The 16,667-nt window shown below is 36.4% G+C and overlaps 1 protein-coding gene across 2 annotated transcripts in view; it reads right to left on the reverse strand.

The window, feature by feature from the left end:
* The window catches only part of RNF170 (ring finger protein 170), a 30,008-nt gene that overhangs the window by 11,045 nt on the left and 2,296 nt on the right, over nt 1–16,667 (reverse strand). The window contains exons 2-7 of one of the 2 annotated variants that reach the window (XM_060763688.2): nt 13,995–14,070; nt 6,218–6,323; nt 5,411–5,554; nt 4,556–4,631; nt 2,429–2,537; nt 1,571–1,644 (exon numbers count right to left, since the gene is read on the reverse strand). In XM_060763688.2, the coding sequence (XP_060619671.1) occupies nt 1,571–1,644; nt 2,429–2,537; nt 4,556–4,631; nt 5,411–5,547 (396 nt within the window). In that variant the 5' untranslated portion in view covers nt 5,548–5,554; nt 6,218–6,323; nt 13,995–14,070. The remainder of the gene's footprint in view (nt 1–1,570; nt 1,645–2,428; nt 2,538–4,555; nt 4,632–5,410; nt 5,555–6,217; nt 6,324–13,994; nt 14,071–16,667) is intronic. The other variant, XM_067463975.1, reaches the window with a different exon arrangement.

The following is a 16,667-nucleotide window of genomic DNA, read 5'->3' on the forward strand; positions in this document are numbered from 1 at the left end:
CAAAATCTATAAGATACTAATTGAAATGAAGGATGGGAAAACGAAAAAGAGTACCCTTAAGGAGATTTGGGAAGAGGATTTAGGGATAAAAATAAGTGAAATAGAGTGGCAACAGTTATGGGGACAAAGACATTTAAAAAACCTATCGATACGTGTTAAAGAAAATTATTACAAGTTAATATGGAAGTGGTACTTAACACCGGTAAGAATAGCATATATGAATAAAAACAATTCAACAAATTGTTGGAGAGGATGTAAAGAACCAGGAACATATATACATATGTGGTGGCAATGTAAATATGTAAATAATTTTTGGGAGAAAGTATTTAGAGAAATAGAAAGCATAATGAATATGAAAATAGACAAAAGTCCTAGTATAGCCTTATTATCATTATATACCAATAAGCAACTGAAAAAGGAGGATAAAGAAGCGATAACAAACTTACTAACTATAGCAAGACTGCTCATAGCAAGGAATTGGAAAAAAGAAATGAATATACGAATAGAGGAGTGGTACAAGGAAGCATGGAAAATGGCATTAAATGATAAACTGACATGTATATTAAAGGTTAAAAAAGGTATATGGAAACAAAGTGATTTTGATGCTATATGGGGTAAATTTGTGGTAAATGGATTAAAAAATAAGGAAGGAAAATTACCGTCACAAGAAGAAATGAAATTTTGGACAGATGAAATGTAAAAAATGTGGCTTGAGACGGGTGGAGGGGAGCACAGAGGTGAAAAAAGGGGGGAAAAAAAAAAGAGAAAAGGGGAGGAAATGTCAAAGCAAAACAACAAAACAATATGTTAAAGAGGTTGATGTATAAAATGCAACAGTATGTAATAATTGTGATAAATCAATAAAAAAAATTAAAAAAAAAAAAGAATGGTACTTCTATCTTAAGTTTCTTTAAACCAAAGTTCCACACACAGAAATCCAAACAGGAATCTTTTAAAACCTTTTGAAATCTCCCTTCCTTCCTACACAGCACTCTAAACACTATAGAGGCCTATTAACTATCATTCCTCGAAGAGGTATCTTTCATATAACAAAACCAGTTCCCAAATCTCTTCTTTCCCCCCTTCAAACTCCTCAACCTTCTTCTTCACCACCAAATCCCTAACTGATCTTAAAATGGCTGCTGTCTTCTTCCTTTGGTTTCAGGCTCTGCCCATCTCCAGCTACTGAGCTTTTCCCTCCAATTTCATCAGCCAATCAGGCTACACTTCTGGTTTAGAGATTGCCTGGTTGCTCCACCCCTCAGCTCTGTTTAGCTTTAGCAAGCTAGGCGTGACGTTTGCCTTTTACATCCAACCCTTTATATAGCAGCCCTTCACACACCAGCCCTTCAAGGTAGGCCAATCTGTTACATAAGCCCTTTTACTTCAGTGGATCTACTCTAGTTCAGACTACCAACTAGATTTATAAGCAAGTCTTTTTAAAACTGCAAGTTAAAAAAAAACAAATGAGATTCCTAAATCTACCATCAACCTATTATTCAAAACAAAACTAAGGACAGTATTTTTACAACTATGGCTTGAATATGATATTAGATTATCAAATTTTTACCGTTTGTCTGCAGATGGGGCAATGTATTGCACCTAGCCATGATCCACATCTCCAATATGCAATAATGCAGGGACCTAAAGAAAATATCATCATTACTGGGTACTTAAACATACATTATCCAATTTTATAATTTAAAAAAGCTATAATATACATATGAAAAATAGTGTCAACTACAAAAAAGTAATGTGTCATTGAAGGCTTTTATGGCCAGAATCACTGGGCTGCTGTGAGTTTTTTGAGCTGCATGGCCATGTTCCAGAAGCATTCCCTCCTGATGTTTTGCCCACATCTATGATGGGCATCCTCAGGTTGCGAGATCTATTGGAAACTATGCAAGTGGGGTTTATATTTCTGTGGAATAATTTCCAGGGAGGGATAATAAACTCTTGTCTGCTTGAGGCAAGTGTGAATGTTGCGACTGGCCTCCTTGATTAGAACTGAATGGCCTTGAAGCTTCAAAGACAGGCTGATCCCTGCCTGGGAGGATATTTTGTTGGGAGGTATTAACTGGCCCTGATTGTTTCTTGTCTGGAATTCCCCTGGATTTTGAGTGTTGTTCTTTATTTACTGTTCTGGTTTTAGAGTTTTTGATACTGGAAGCCATATTTGTTCATTTTCATGGTTTCCTCCTTTCTGTTGAAATTGTCATGCTTGTGGATTTCAATGGCTTCTCTGTGTAGTCTGACATGGTAGCTGTTAGAGTGGTCCACCATTTCTGTATTCTCAAATAAGATGTGTGTGAAACATCAGGAGAGGATACTTCTGGAACATGGCTATACAGCCTGGAAAACTCACAGCAACCAGAAAAATAGTTTAAAGATGATGTAGAAGCATGCCTGTGGTTGTTTTGTTGCATACCACAGAAAAGATGTCCACAGTTTGTTTCAGTGGGAAGAGTAGCCTGTTGCAGACATACTGGGCAGGACATATCAGTGTAGAAACGTTGTCTATCGCTAACTGCATTGTCCTGGAAAAAAAGGAGAAATGGCAGCTATTCACACAAAACAAATGTCACAAAACAAAATTACCTGCTAGAAACTTCACACCTAGCTGGTCTGTATGATCAAATAAAAGATAAAAGTACTTTCCCCTATCTGTGATAGGGAGTTACATAAGTGATAAACAATGTATCATTAGGAATAAGAAGAATCAGACTTTCCAGATTACACTATGTAACATGATTATAATTGGCATTTCCTAATTGGTTCTATAAAAAATGGAAAAATGTTTATTAAACTGCAGAAAACGCCATTGTTTTTTTGAGGGACATCCTGCAGCTTTGGTTTTTCAATTAATATCTCATAGTCTCAACCAATTTAACATAGTTTGCGGCAGCCACAAAAACAAAGTTTCTGGAGTTAACAACTACTTTCAAAATAAGCACCACAGAATTAAACAGGAAATAACCCTTTCAAACCAGGAACTAATTTTTAATTTTTCAAATTGTTACATAGTGAGATATATATATATATATGAATGAATAAAGTTTATTGCACTAGCCATAGGCCATGACATCAATAACATACAACCTTTATAAACACATTCCAATATAAACCAAAAACCATTCAAAATTTAAAAAAACTAGATCTTTAAAATATATCTTTAAAATATATATATATGTGTGTGTGTGTGTGTGTGTGTGTATATATGAGATATATGAGATACTTTCCTTAAAGGTACTTGGCTAAACTAAAGTCTCATTCAGAAATCATTCATGACCTTTTTCTTTGGGCTACTGATTTTTTAAAGAGAAAATACTTTAATACAGGGTGAGGCAGCATAACTTCCTTTTTTTAAATGCGCGCCATTCAGTCGGTTGAAGCCGTAGCGGAGCACTAGTGGTCTCGTTCGAGAGGCAGGAGTATAAAGTTTTGTGCTGACACAGTTCAGTCGCCATTATGCGTTGGGAGAGTGAGGAGCGTGCTTTTGCCGTTGAGGCCTACTTTTCAAGCGGATTTGGAGTGACCGGCCCGCTCTCCAGATTTGGCCCCTTGTGATTTTTTTCTATGGGGTTTTTTTGAAATCCCATGTTTCTGTGAACCGTCCAAGGACCCTACAAGATTTGAAGACCAACATCCAGGAAGAAATTGCCAACATAATGCCTGCTGTGCTGGCAAGAGTCATGACAAATGCCAGAAATCGGTTTACTCAGTGTATGGAGAATGGGGGACGTCGCCTACCTAATTTGATCTTCAAAACTACGTAAAACAAAACTTTAGGTATGCGCCTACATTATAAAAAAAAATTCTGATTATACAATGGGTTTTATTAAGTTTTGAAAAAAGGAAGTTATGCTGCCTCACCCTGTATTTACAATACTGTATTTTGTTCAGTTTTACTACACCATAAAGATACATGCATAGTGTCACAGCTTGATCCCTGGTATCTCCAGTTTGCAGGATTGAGGATGAACCCTTTATTTTAAATCTCAGCTATGCTCCTTTATTTCAGCCATATTTTTTGATGTTATTATTGTGTTTGCTTTATATTTTATCCGATGATTTTAATTGTCTGTGTTTTATTTATAATCTTTTGGGCTTGTCCCTTGTAACCCACCTTGAGAATCCTAGGGGAGATGGTTGGCGGGGTATAAAAATAAAGTTATTATTATTATATTATTAAATTATTCTTCACATAGAACTAGTAAGAGTTCCCCTTAAAAGCTCCGTTTCCTGAAAGCTTCTGATATCTTCCTTTTGCATATATAGGGTGTACCTCTTTGGATACATATGGTTGGCAATCACACCCAAACCTAAGAGAACAGGGGCACAATTTTCTTAAACTATTTCACAGTCAGCACATGAAGCATGATTTCCTTCCTCTAACATCCATGCATGAGAACCAGATTTGATCTGAGCACAAGCAAATAAAGAATACAAAACCCACCATGCAATTATGTACTGAAAATAGTTTGACAGATCACTTGCAATAAATGCAACTTATGAAAAAAATGAAAGCAAACATGAAATGAAAAGAATAGCACACCTGCTCTGATTGTATTTGCTGTCTAACAGCTCTCACTAGTTCCTGATTTTCTGGATGAATATCCGGATGCCCATTTCTATGGAGAAAAAACAAACAAAGTGAAAGCTAATACTAACAGAAAAACAGTTCAAGAGCAAATTCAGACACAATGATGTTTGTCTATCACATTCAGAATTCCAATGTATTCTAATTTGGTAAAATGTTATCATGTTCTGTAGAATGCTATTTCATATGACTAAAGTTCAAAGCAAAATTTAGATTAAAGTACACAACAAAATTCAGACTAAATTACAGAGCAAAATTCCATGCATAGAAAAAGGGTATATTTTTAAAATGTTTTTTAGAAACCACTTTAGCTATAAGTATCATTATCTTTTCCATCTTAGTAATTAAGCCTTATATCCAACAATACATCTGCATTTATTTTTATTCAGTTAAAATAATGTTATGATTATTAAAAAGATAAAGTTGTATTTGCAGATTTAGCAGCAGTCATAGGAAGACACAACAGGTGTGGGCCAGTATAATGGTTTTATTATTTTAATTAAAAATCAAAAGTAGCGAGTGTAAGTGTGAATTAAAATGGTAAACCCCAATAACTAGTTCTTCAGGTTAGGGTGTGGAGCTTTCTTTAAAACATCAATCTCTTCTCATTTTAAACATGGTGGATATGCGTACCTTATGTATGTACAGGGATACGCATCCCAGTTTTATCATAACCTATATTCTGAGATATATTTGGCTGACGCAGTGTGATTGACCCAAGGTCAGAAAGCATCTGCGTTTACTTTAAATATACACATTTAAATATATACTGCTATAAAAATCTTTTGCCACATTCTACTTATGTCTCACCTGAAAAGTATATATGTCAGTGCAGCAATGAATGTGAAGCCTAGCACGACTGCCAGCAGAACTTGGTCACTTATTCCCTCTATCATTGAATCATTATATAATATCAAAGTCTGAACTTCTGTTTTCTGGCTGGCCATTCCAGAGCTAGAACCAAAGAAACACATAAACAGACATTTATGTATGCACAAGAAACATTTTTTCTTCTCCTGAAGTTTCCAAGTAAAAGGGCAAACAAAAGAAATAAGTTTTCGAACTCTGTCCTATCAAATATGGTACTATTCCATGGCACACTGGGAAAAATGGCTCCCCTGCATTGGTCATCTTGGGAAGCACTGGTGCTTTGACACATAGTTGACATTCATATCACCAATGGATTTCATACCAATGTACCTACCTGCATTTCACATACTAAAGGAGGGACACCTCAGTGCTTGTAAAGATGTACTGTGGCAGAATTTAATATTCCATATAGTGTGGCCAACACAATCTGGATTCAAATGTGCTCTTACTGGAAAGTAGGAATGAAAAATACATACTCAGAAGTGGATAGGCAGTGTGTCCTAGAAGTACTCATACTCCCATTCCTCCCAATCTGCTGCCAGAAACTCATGACAGAGAATGAGGAGGGATACAATTCAATGCTATGTTGCAACCAAATATTAAAAATACTAAAAATCCATTTTGCTTTATAGCAATTACTTTTGAGATAACACTGCCAGTCCCAAATTACATAACTATAAACATGCAAAAAGTCCAAATCTTTTATTTAGTCTAATAAGCCAGACAGCATCCATTTATTCTATTTACCTCAGCTGGAAATGGGAAGACTCAGCACCATGTCATCATACAACTCTTTTCCGATCCACAGGAAATGTTTGACACACTCAGGGGCTGAGAAATTCTGGGATGTGCTCTAGAAGAAGGGAACATTTTTCAATCTTCACTTCAACACATCATTTTGATTTAAATTATTTCCATATCTGCAGATAGGTTCACATAGCTCAACATAAAATTAATCAAATTAAATCACCATTACATTTCTTTCTTCTTGGGAATGAAACTGAGGTAGTTAACAATGTGACATAATTTTAAAAATATTTTTCAGTATATTGTTATATTTACAAAAAATTAGGAATGGAAAAGAAGATAGGTAACTTGATGTTCATGGGTTGATCTTGTACACCACTGAGATGGTTGCGCAAATCACATCTGAGTCTTTTTCTGCAACAAGGCCTGCTATCATTTTTTTACCAGATAGGATTTAAAATCTCCTTCTTCTACATCTTCCTTCTGTTTCTTATTGTATTTTCATTAACCTTTAGTTCCATCAGATCAAGTTTATCCAGGACCTCTTCCTGATTAGTTAACTTGATGTTCGTGGGTACAGACAACTCCACCTTGTGTTCTCAATAATATTGGAATATTCTTTCCAACTACTGTTGTTCAACTTGAATCCTTTGTCAGTTCAATGAATTTGTTCAATTTAAGAAGCTAGTTGTGTTATTTTTAGAGTTTCAAAGTAGATAGTTGATTGTTCCCAAACTTTTTTGAAAATATTTGCATCCTGATTCTGCAGTTGTCTGGACAGCTTGTCATTTTTGAGACTTCTATGAGGTTCATTTTCCATTCTTCCACTGTTGGCACTGTCTGTTTGTCTCTAATATTTTGCAAATAATATCCTGGCTGTTGAAACAATTTACTGAAAAATTATTTCATTTTTTAAAAATTGTTTATGAATGAGACCTACTAAAAAGGTTTCGGGCTCTAAAAATCATGTTTTATATATTTTCCATTATTTTGTGTATTTTTGTCCTTTTTCTAATTTGTGGGCATAGCCACCACATATGGTAAAAGGAGCCAACTGCTGCATTACATTTCCAGCAAATATTCTTTCTCTTAGGTTGGATTTTAAGCTAGTTTTTCTGGCATATATGAATAATACATTACCTTATAAAAATCCTCATGGAGGCCATAGTTGTGGGTGAAATTTATCCCTCTTTTCTGCATGTATTCCCATGTACTCATTTCAATATTACCATATGTCCAATGTTTTGTGCCCATTTAATCATGTGGTCTTTTACTTGATTCTCCTCTGTGTGATTTTTAAATAATACTTTGTAGATTATAGCAATCAGTTTGTCTTTTCCTTGCAGTTGTTGATCTAATTCTGTATCAGCTTCTTGAATACCCACTTTTGATTATCTTGCCATCTCAGATAAATTTGAAAATATTAGAACCAGGCACTCGAGTGCCTATAGCTTTGGAGTTCCGATAGGGATTGTAATAGTTCCTTTTTATTGCCTGTTTTCAGTAGGTTTTCTGTCGGCCAGGATATATATTTGTGTTGTAATTTGTACAGTGCTTCCTGTGGTGATGTCCAATTTGGGATTTTTGAAGTATATTTTGAAACTTTGTTTAATCCATATTCTTAAAATATTATTTCTTATCATATATTTATTAAAATTAGTGTCCATTTTTTCTTTTCTGTATACTGAAATAGGCAGGCCACCCAGATTTCAGATCATATGTTTCCAGCATTAGCAGTTTTTTTGTTTTCTAAGGTGATTTTACTCTTTAACCCAAGATAGTGCTTCTGCTTTGTAATATGCCGTAGACTCAAATTTGGGAGCACTAATTCCCCCCACCCCTTTTGCATCCTGTTGATACTTTAATTTTATGTGTATTATTTCCCGTTCCAGATAAACTTTAAGATGTTCTTGTTCCAATTTTAAAGTAGTTGTCATTTATTAAAATTGGTATAGTTTGAAATAAACATATCGTTTTGGGAGGATGTTAATCTTTTCACTAATTTTGTACAGGTCTGAAATGTAAGATTATAAAGTTGGACTGCTGTTTGTTTCAGTTAGTGTATAAGGCCATAATTATAAACATAGACAGGCAGTCCTCGAGTTACAACAGAGAGGGGAAATCTACCCCTAGGAAGGGAAATTCTCTCCTGAAAGAGTTATAATGGGAAAGAGGTGTCTCCATTGAAGCTTTATCACAAATTCTTGCTTCCACAACAAGCCACATTTTTCAAAATTGAATTATGCTAGCTCGAATGAATGAAACCTTATTCATAGCCCACCCTATCTCCCCGAAGGGACTCAGGACAGCTCACAATAAAATACACAGTGGCAAACATTCAATGCCAACAATAATACAAAAACAAATCAAAAACAACCAAATAAATTATAAAATAACTTAAGTAAACCATATATAATACAATACACATAATTACAAACATATTAAGTCCTTGAAATCTCATTAAAAGCTCTAAGATTAGGCTAAAATTGTTGAAGGGGGATGTTAAACCACAGATTAACATGGTGTATATTAGCTTGCTCCAGCATAAAAAAAGATACAGAAATTATGTAACTTCTTTGAATCATACAGTTGGAAGAGACCACCAAGGCAATCCAATTCAACCCCCTGCCATGCAAGAACACAGAATAAAAGCACCACTGACAGATGGCCATTCAGTCTGTTTAAAAACCTTCAGAGAAAGAGCAGATAAGAAGGAAGCATATTCCAGTGCCAAAGAGCTCTACTGTCATGAAGTTCTTTCTAACAACCTCACAACCTCTGAGGATGCTTGCCATAGATGCAGGCGAAGCGTCAGGAGATAATGCTTCTAGAACATGGCCATATAGCCCGAAAAACCTACAACAACCCAGTGATTCCAGCCATGAAATCATTTGACAATACAGTTCTTCCTAATGTTTGAGATGAATTTAGAAAAAGAAATTTGCAACATATGCTTTTGTTCATTTTATCACAGGCAAATTTGAGTTTCTAGTAAATAATTAGAAGATTTCTCAAATTTACACAAAATACACAGAAGTGTGATGTTGTTAGAAGCTACAAATTCCATTAAAGTAAGCTAGTATAAGGGCACAGGATCACTATAAAACTGGAAAAAATGACAATTGAAGAATACTTTGTTAAACCTGAGAGAACGCCTCTCTAGGAAGCTATACATCCTTCTGTATGAATGGATACCTTCCACTGGTTGTTGACTACAGAGTCACACTGAAGGCATTCAAAGTGCTTAGAAAAGTGTTCCTGCAACAAATTTCTAGGTCTTCCTGTGAAATTCTATGGACAACTTTAGTCAGAGTTGTGCTAGAGGATCTAGAGATTCTTAGAGCATAAAAATCAAATCAATGTACAACCCCCAAATGTGGAGGCCCAACTGTACTGAAAAAAATGAATGTCAACATGGAGAAGGCTCCAGGTACAGTGCCTGATACCTCCAAGAGAGTTGGGAAAGCTCTAATGTCAATATGTTGGCAACATTAAGTTAGATGGATAAATGGTCAGATCATAAAAGTATATGAAGAGTACATGAAGAGAATCATAGAGTTGGAAAGAGACCTCCTGGGCCATCCAGTCCAACCCCCTGCCAAGAAGAAGGAAAACCGCTTTCAAAGCACTATATAAGAGCATATATATTTAAACCAGTGGACGAACAGAATGCCTAAGGAAAGCACAAATGTCTGATGTAAACAAAACAGCATCTTCTTATTCATGATCCCCAACAAATATTACAGTGCCCCTGATCCATAATGTATAGTCATAATGACTAGCAATCATTGACAACATCATTCTTTTACGAAATGATTCAGCATAAGGTGGCTTGTTACATTATGTTCATAGGAATATTCTTAATATTATACCACCCTGTGAGCTTTATGAACTGCCGTATACCTCCATGGCTGCCACAGGATGTTCCCAAGAGTCAAGGGACTCACATATGTGCTCCTGTCACAGTACTTCTTGTACCTTCTAAGATGAAATGGAGATTAAACAAAGTGTGTGAAAGAGGATAGCTATACTGTGATGATGGTGAGGGAAGCTTCAAAGTACAAGCATTGAACCTAACAGGGCTATGGTGCCCTAATATGGTTATGTTGGAAGAAATGGTGCAACGCACTTAGAGCTAACCTAGATTGGTTTAAACTGGCAGTGTCATGCTTATTAGGTAAACACCCTAATTAACTCTGAGTTCCAATCTACTTAGTGTCCGTAACACAAGATGTAAATAGGCCTAGTACACGGATTTGCACTCAAAAATAATGTTATGTGGGGAGAGGATCTACCTTTGTTTATTTAACCAAAGGTAAGCATAATAAAAAACAGGGAACATCCAGACTGTACATAGGCTGTGTAGGTCAAAATCTCTTTACCATAACTTGATTAAACTATATACCCAAGGAGGGGCAGCTGGGATCAGGAGCAATGGCATCTCAAGTACACATGCATAATCAGATTATTAAGTGCTGATAAAAGGGGGGTAGACCTGGATGCACTACAATTAGAATTTACCGTCATTAACACATTAGGTCACAAAGTAGAAAGGCAAAAAACAAAAACAAAAAAGAATTTTCTTGCTTTCAGAAAAATATTTTTAAAGACTGATTTTTTTGGGTCAAGGGCAGAAAGTTCTCCATAAGTAATCCTTCAGACTTGTACCACTAAACAACTACATTTTAATTACAACAGAGGCTTTTATTCATCTGAGTACAGCTTTTTAAAAGAGCATTGAATGTTAACTCATAAAGGAACATGTTAGTGCAGATAATAGATAGCTTCTGAGACACTGTAAAGACCTGGTTAAATGTTTCTCATGTGGGAAAACCTGAAATGTTGCCACATGGCAAGGTTCGGAAAGACTGTCTTCCAGTGCCTGATTGAATACAATAAATAATTGGAATGAGGCAGTCAGAATAAAAGGAAATCTGGACCACATTTCTTTGGATATAAGTAAATGTCAAAGTTGGACAGTTACATGGGAGTAAGCTGGAGTAAATCAATGTCTTTACATCTGGGATTTCACTGTTACACTGTTACTATAAAATCATAATTTCTGTTCTTCATGCACAAAGGAATGGGGCATTCTTCCATTACATGTTACCCTTTTGTACTGCTGTCTTGGAGATCTGTTGGCTCTTAGTCTGCATTTGTGGAACTAATTTCTGTTTAAAAGGCCATTTCTGTTTAAAAGTCACTTTAATTGGCTTTTGTATTGTTTGCATCTGTGAAATGAATGCAAGAAAACTGTATTGTGCAATTTTCCCTAAAGACATTAACTAAATCTTTCATCTTTCAAAAAATTAATACTTCTTCAGGGTAAAAATAAACATACTCCACTTGAAAACACACCATGTGAACACTATGTAGAGCTATGTCACATATCTAAAGAATTAACACTTCCATGATCTTAGGAAACAGGTCGCTTTAAGCAATCATATACCATGAAAAATAAAACATACTATTTGAAAATATAGGTGATTGGAAGACATTGTGTTCACCTGTAATTGAATACTTAAAGCTTTGTATATGTCACAACCATTGACTAATCATAGATATGATATTTAAGAAAAAGAACTTGCCAACGGTTTTGTTTTACCACTTTTCTAGTATCTGGCCATACATGATGTAATGTTTTAAAAAGAAGTGCAGAACACCTGCCTATTCATAAATATACACATATCAATGGTCCCTCCAGTACAGTATCTTCTTTTAGCTCCCATGCTCTCAAAATAGACAATGCCCAGAAACCATTTGCTGATTTTTTTAAACTTCTACTTCATGTCAAAAAATTCAAAAAAGTTCTAAATTGTAACAATATTTGTACATATCTTGTATCTCCTAAGTAATACATAAAAATGTAAGCAGTTTGAAAAATGTAAGTAGTTTGAGATTTCACGTATACTGTAGTTGTTGAGTTGTTAGAGCATAATTTTGGAATCAGTCAAGCCATGCTTGATTAGTCTTAAAACAAAAACAAAAAAATAAGTTTTCTTTTTTTTAAAAAACCCCCCACATAAAATCCCTCCCTCAACAGTACACTAACAAGAATACGGCCTTCCCTATCTAAGTATTCTGAATCCATAGTTTCAAACCCCACCCCTGCCCACATTCCAAAATGCAAAATCTTAATTTTGTCATTTTATATAATGGTCGCCATTTTACAACGCCATTGAATATAATGGGACTTAAAGCATTCAGAAATTTTGGAATCCATGGGGGATCTTGGAACCAAGCCCAAGTAGATATCAAAGGCCCATTTTTTTTTATGTCAGGAGCGACTTGAGAAACTGCAAGCCTCTTCTGGTGTGAGAGAACTGGCCATCTGCAGGGACGTTACCCAGGGGGCGCCCGGATGTGTTACCTACCATTCTGTGGGAGGCTTCTCTCATGTCCCTGCATGAGAAGCTGGAACTGACAGATGGGAGCAACAACCCACTCCCAGGATCTGAACCACTGACCTTTTGGTCAGCAATCCTGCTGGCACAAGGGTTTAACCCACTGTGCCACCGGGAGCTCCCAATGTACTATCTTATATATCAATTGAAACACCCAGTCCAAAGACAGTCCAGAGATTCAAAATTCCAGGGTTCTAAGAGGTCAGGATACAGAAAATCCAGAGACCAGGGAGAAAACTAGCAACACCTACCACCAAAATAAGACAAATACTTCTCTCCCAAAGATCAGTCCCAAGGATAGCTCATTATATCTTGAAACACGCAGCTGCAACCTATCTCTTGCATACCTCCACCCTTAATTGCTTTCACCCATGAACTCTTACTTACAGATTACTCAACCCTTTAGAACTAAGACTTACATTAACCCTTCCATCACAGGATGCTACAGGACACAAAACCAGAGCCTTAAAATATCAGTGTAATATGTTGTGAAATGTCTCAGTATTTGTAATACCATTTGATAATATACATTAATGCAATTTAAAACAATTAAAAATTAAGATAAATCAAATAAAGTAGCACAATATGCACAGTAACAATAAAAAGGCCATCAAGATTGTATTCAGTTAACTCATCATAGTACTCTTCTCATCAGGAATGTCAGAAAAGTAGGTATGCTAGTCAACTTAAGAAAACAAAATAAAGAAAGGAACTAAGGAAGAAAGAGTGCATCACAAGACTAAGGAATGTATTATGCCATAAACTTCACTAGAATAAATGCCTCCTGATATAGAAGTGACCTAGAATGTTACTATATGCAAATGCTATAATCTAAGTTGAAAATACGTTTTAAACCCTCTAAAAGCAAGAGATGTGTAAACTGTATGTATCAACCCCACAAAGAATACCTATGAATTCAAAATGAATCATAGTCAGATAATAGCTTATTTGAACAGAGCAGGAATCGTAATTCCCCATTAATCACTGTCTCCTTGAAGACCTCTTCCCACTGTTTTACTCTTCTGACAATTGAGTTCCAAGTCCAGTGCTCAAACCATGCTGGCTCTCTTCATACGATTAATCTCCAAGTTATCATATTTTATGGCTGCAATAAAGGACACACGGGAAAGACCATTTTAGCCATTACATCAGACTCAAAACCTAGGCGGAAAAAGTAGCGTTTCTCAGCTGTTCAGTACATGCTTTTATTGATATAGTATGATCTGTGCTTTATAGAGTAATATAAACTGAAAATGATTTTCTGTGGGAGAAGATGAAATCAACTGAATCAGAAAGAGAGAGAGCAAAGAAAACAGCAATATGAGCAGAAGCAGCTGTCTCTAGCCATGAAGTTGGGAGACAGGATTACTCACTTTTGCATTGGCTCCTGAACTGGCTCTTGCAGAAACTCCCAGATGATAATTTCCAAGGTAAGCAATGTAAAGGTCACTAGAGAAACAGGAACAGATCAAGTTAGGCTGCCATCTAGCCAGGAAAAAAGTTGTTCTGTGCAATTTCAATTGGAATAAACTGGAGGTTTAAAAGGATAATAATTGTTAATGTCAGTGGAGCTGATGCAGTTCAAGTTTTCCAATCCACTGTGTTCTGTGATAGACTGCACACACTGAATGCAACAAGTCCTGGGTTCACTTTTGGCCATTTCTAGTCAAAAGATTCAGATGAAAAAGACCGCTAACCTGAGACTCTGGAGAGATGCTGCCACTAGTCCAAATGGGGGATATAAACTAGATATACAAGTAGTATGACTTATTTGATTTATATCTCTTCTTTCTCCCAAAACAGGACCTGAGGATCTTACAATGTGAGGGATTCAGATTATGAAACAGGAGCTGGATTGAACTCAGGAAGAGGTGAATCTTTGGGATACGACTTTGGGGAGGATTTTTTAAATTGGATTTTTAGCCTTCTCTCCATACAAAGGGAGAGAAAGGGATAACAAAAGATAAATATAAAGAAAAATATGCTACAAATTTAAAATAAAGTGTATATATATATATATATATATATAGTCTAGATCAAGGGTCCCCAAACTAAGGTCCCTGGGCTGGATGCAACTTTCCAAGGTCATTTACCCAGCCCCTGCCCAAAACTTTGGGTCACCCTAAGTCTGAAACGACTTGAAGGCAACAACAATAGTCCTAATTAACTTGGCTGTCTTATCTGCCGAAAGCAGGCCCACACTTCCCATTATTGGTTAAAATTGTTCTTCGTTTTAAATATTGTATTGTTCTTTCATGATCCAGTTCCCCAACAATCTGAGGGACCATGAATTGGCCCTCGGCTTAAAAAGTTTGAGGGTCCTTAGTCTAGCTTAATCTGTAATACAAGTTTCATTGCTGTTGAACATATAGCTCTCAAATGTGGCTGGGCTGCAGTTTCTAAAGTGGCTGACTTTGATCCCAAGCTATAATGATTAGGATCTACAGCTGTTGGTGTGACAATATCTGGATCCAATACAGATCCCAACCCTGAGAAAGAAGATACAGGCTCTGTGGCTTAGGGTGCTCAAAGCCCTTGATGAAATCTTTGGTATCTCTCAGAGAGGTAGAGAGGGCCCCTGTCTGAAATCTCACAGTCCCACTACTATTCCATAAGGAGCTAGGCTAGCCAATGGTTTTATTTCATATAAAGCAGATTCCTGTACAGTAGAGTACTCATATTACAGAGGTAACGCCTCCCTAAAGACATGTTCTGAAAGTTACTGGGAGGGGAATCAAAAGTTGAGGGAATTTCACAATTCAGATTTGACCTCATACCATTTCCACCTCTAGACATGCCCTCAAACCTAGGGTTGTGTTCCAAACCATTTCTTACTTATGGCAGCCAATGGGGACCCTATCACAATATTTTCTTTGTAAGACTTGTTCTGAAGGGGTTTTCCTTTGCCTTCCTTTTGGGCTGAGAGAGTGCAATTTGTGCAGGCTCACTCATGGCTGAATGGGGATTTGTATTCTGGTCTCTAGAGTCACAGTCCAATGCTCGAACCCCTAGACCACACTGATGTGTTCATCCTTAGGGTTGCTAGACTAAAAACTGGAGGTGGCTGCTATACTGATGGTTGTATAGACGAGGATTTTCGACAGGTGTGGCTTGTTATCTGGTTGGGATGAACAATGTTATCTGGAATTCCTTTCTTAAACAATTGAAAAGCACAAAAGCTGTCTCCAGTTTCCACTCTAGCAACCCTACTCATACCTGAGCAGGTATGTTTACATACACAACCGACACACAATAGTTTACCCAAACAACAACAAAATACTCTTGTTTTCATATGCATTCCAACACTGCAAAAGGACAAATGATCACGATTTCCTTTGAAGTACAGTAGGCCCTTGGTATCTCCTGGGGTTTAGTTCTGGAATGCCCTGTGAGTGCTCAAATGCAATTCCTTATTTTTTTAAATGCCTGACAACTCAAATAAGTGCCAAAGAAAGTCTAAGGATCTGTGAAACGGTTGGAGGCGATTATTACATTAGCACAGCACTCAGCAGGCAGAAAAACCCAAAGTTTACTTTTGGAATCTTTTTTTCCTCCCCTGAATATTTCTGAGCCATTGTTAGTTGAATCTGTGGATATAGGACAATTATATCCACACTTTCCCCCAGGATCATTGTCTTCTCTAAGCTTTCCTGTCTTCTCATTATGTGGCCAAAGTACTTCATCTTTGCCTCTAATATCCTTCCCCCCAAGGAGCAGCCGGGCTTCATTTCCTGGAGTATGGACTGGCTTGATCTTCTTACGGTCCAAGGCACTCTCAGAATTCTCCACCACAGTTCAAAAGCATCTATCTGCCTTTGCTCAGCCTTACATATTTTATATTCTAATGCTGAAGGTACTGCATGAATTTTAAATGTATGTGCTCTGTTTAATGCTTTGTGTATTTAACATGTATTTTATAGAAATACACTGTAATATGTAGTTTTTATAGAAATACATTTTAATGCGTGTATTGTAGTATTTCTACAATATTTATGTGTTTATTATTTTGTAACCCACCTCGAGGAGAGACGAGTAAGAAATAAAAT

Source organism: Anolis sagrei, chromosome 2 (genome assembly GCF_037176765.1).
Source record: "Anolis sagrei isolate rAnoSag1 chromosome 2, rAnoSag1.mat, whole genome shotgun sequence".
NCBI lineage: Eukaryota > Metazoa > Chordata > Lepidosauria > Squamata > Dactyloidae > Anolis > Anolis sagrei.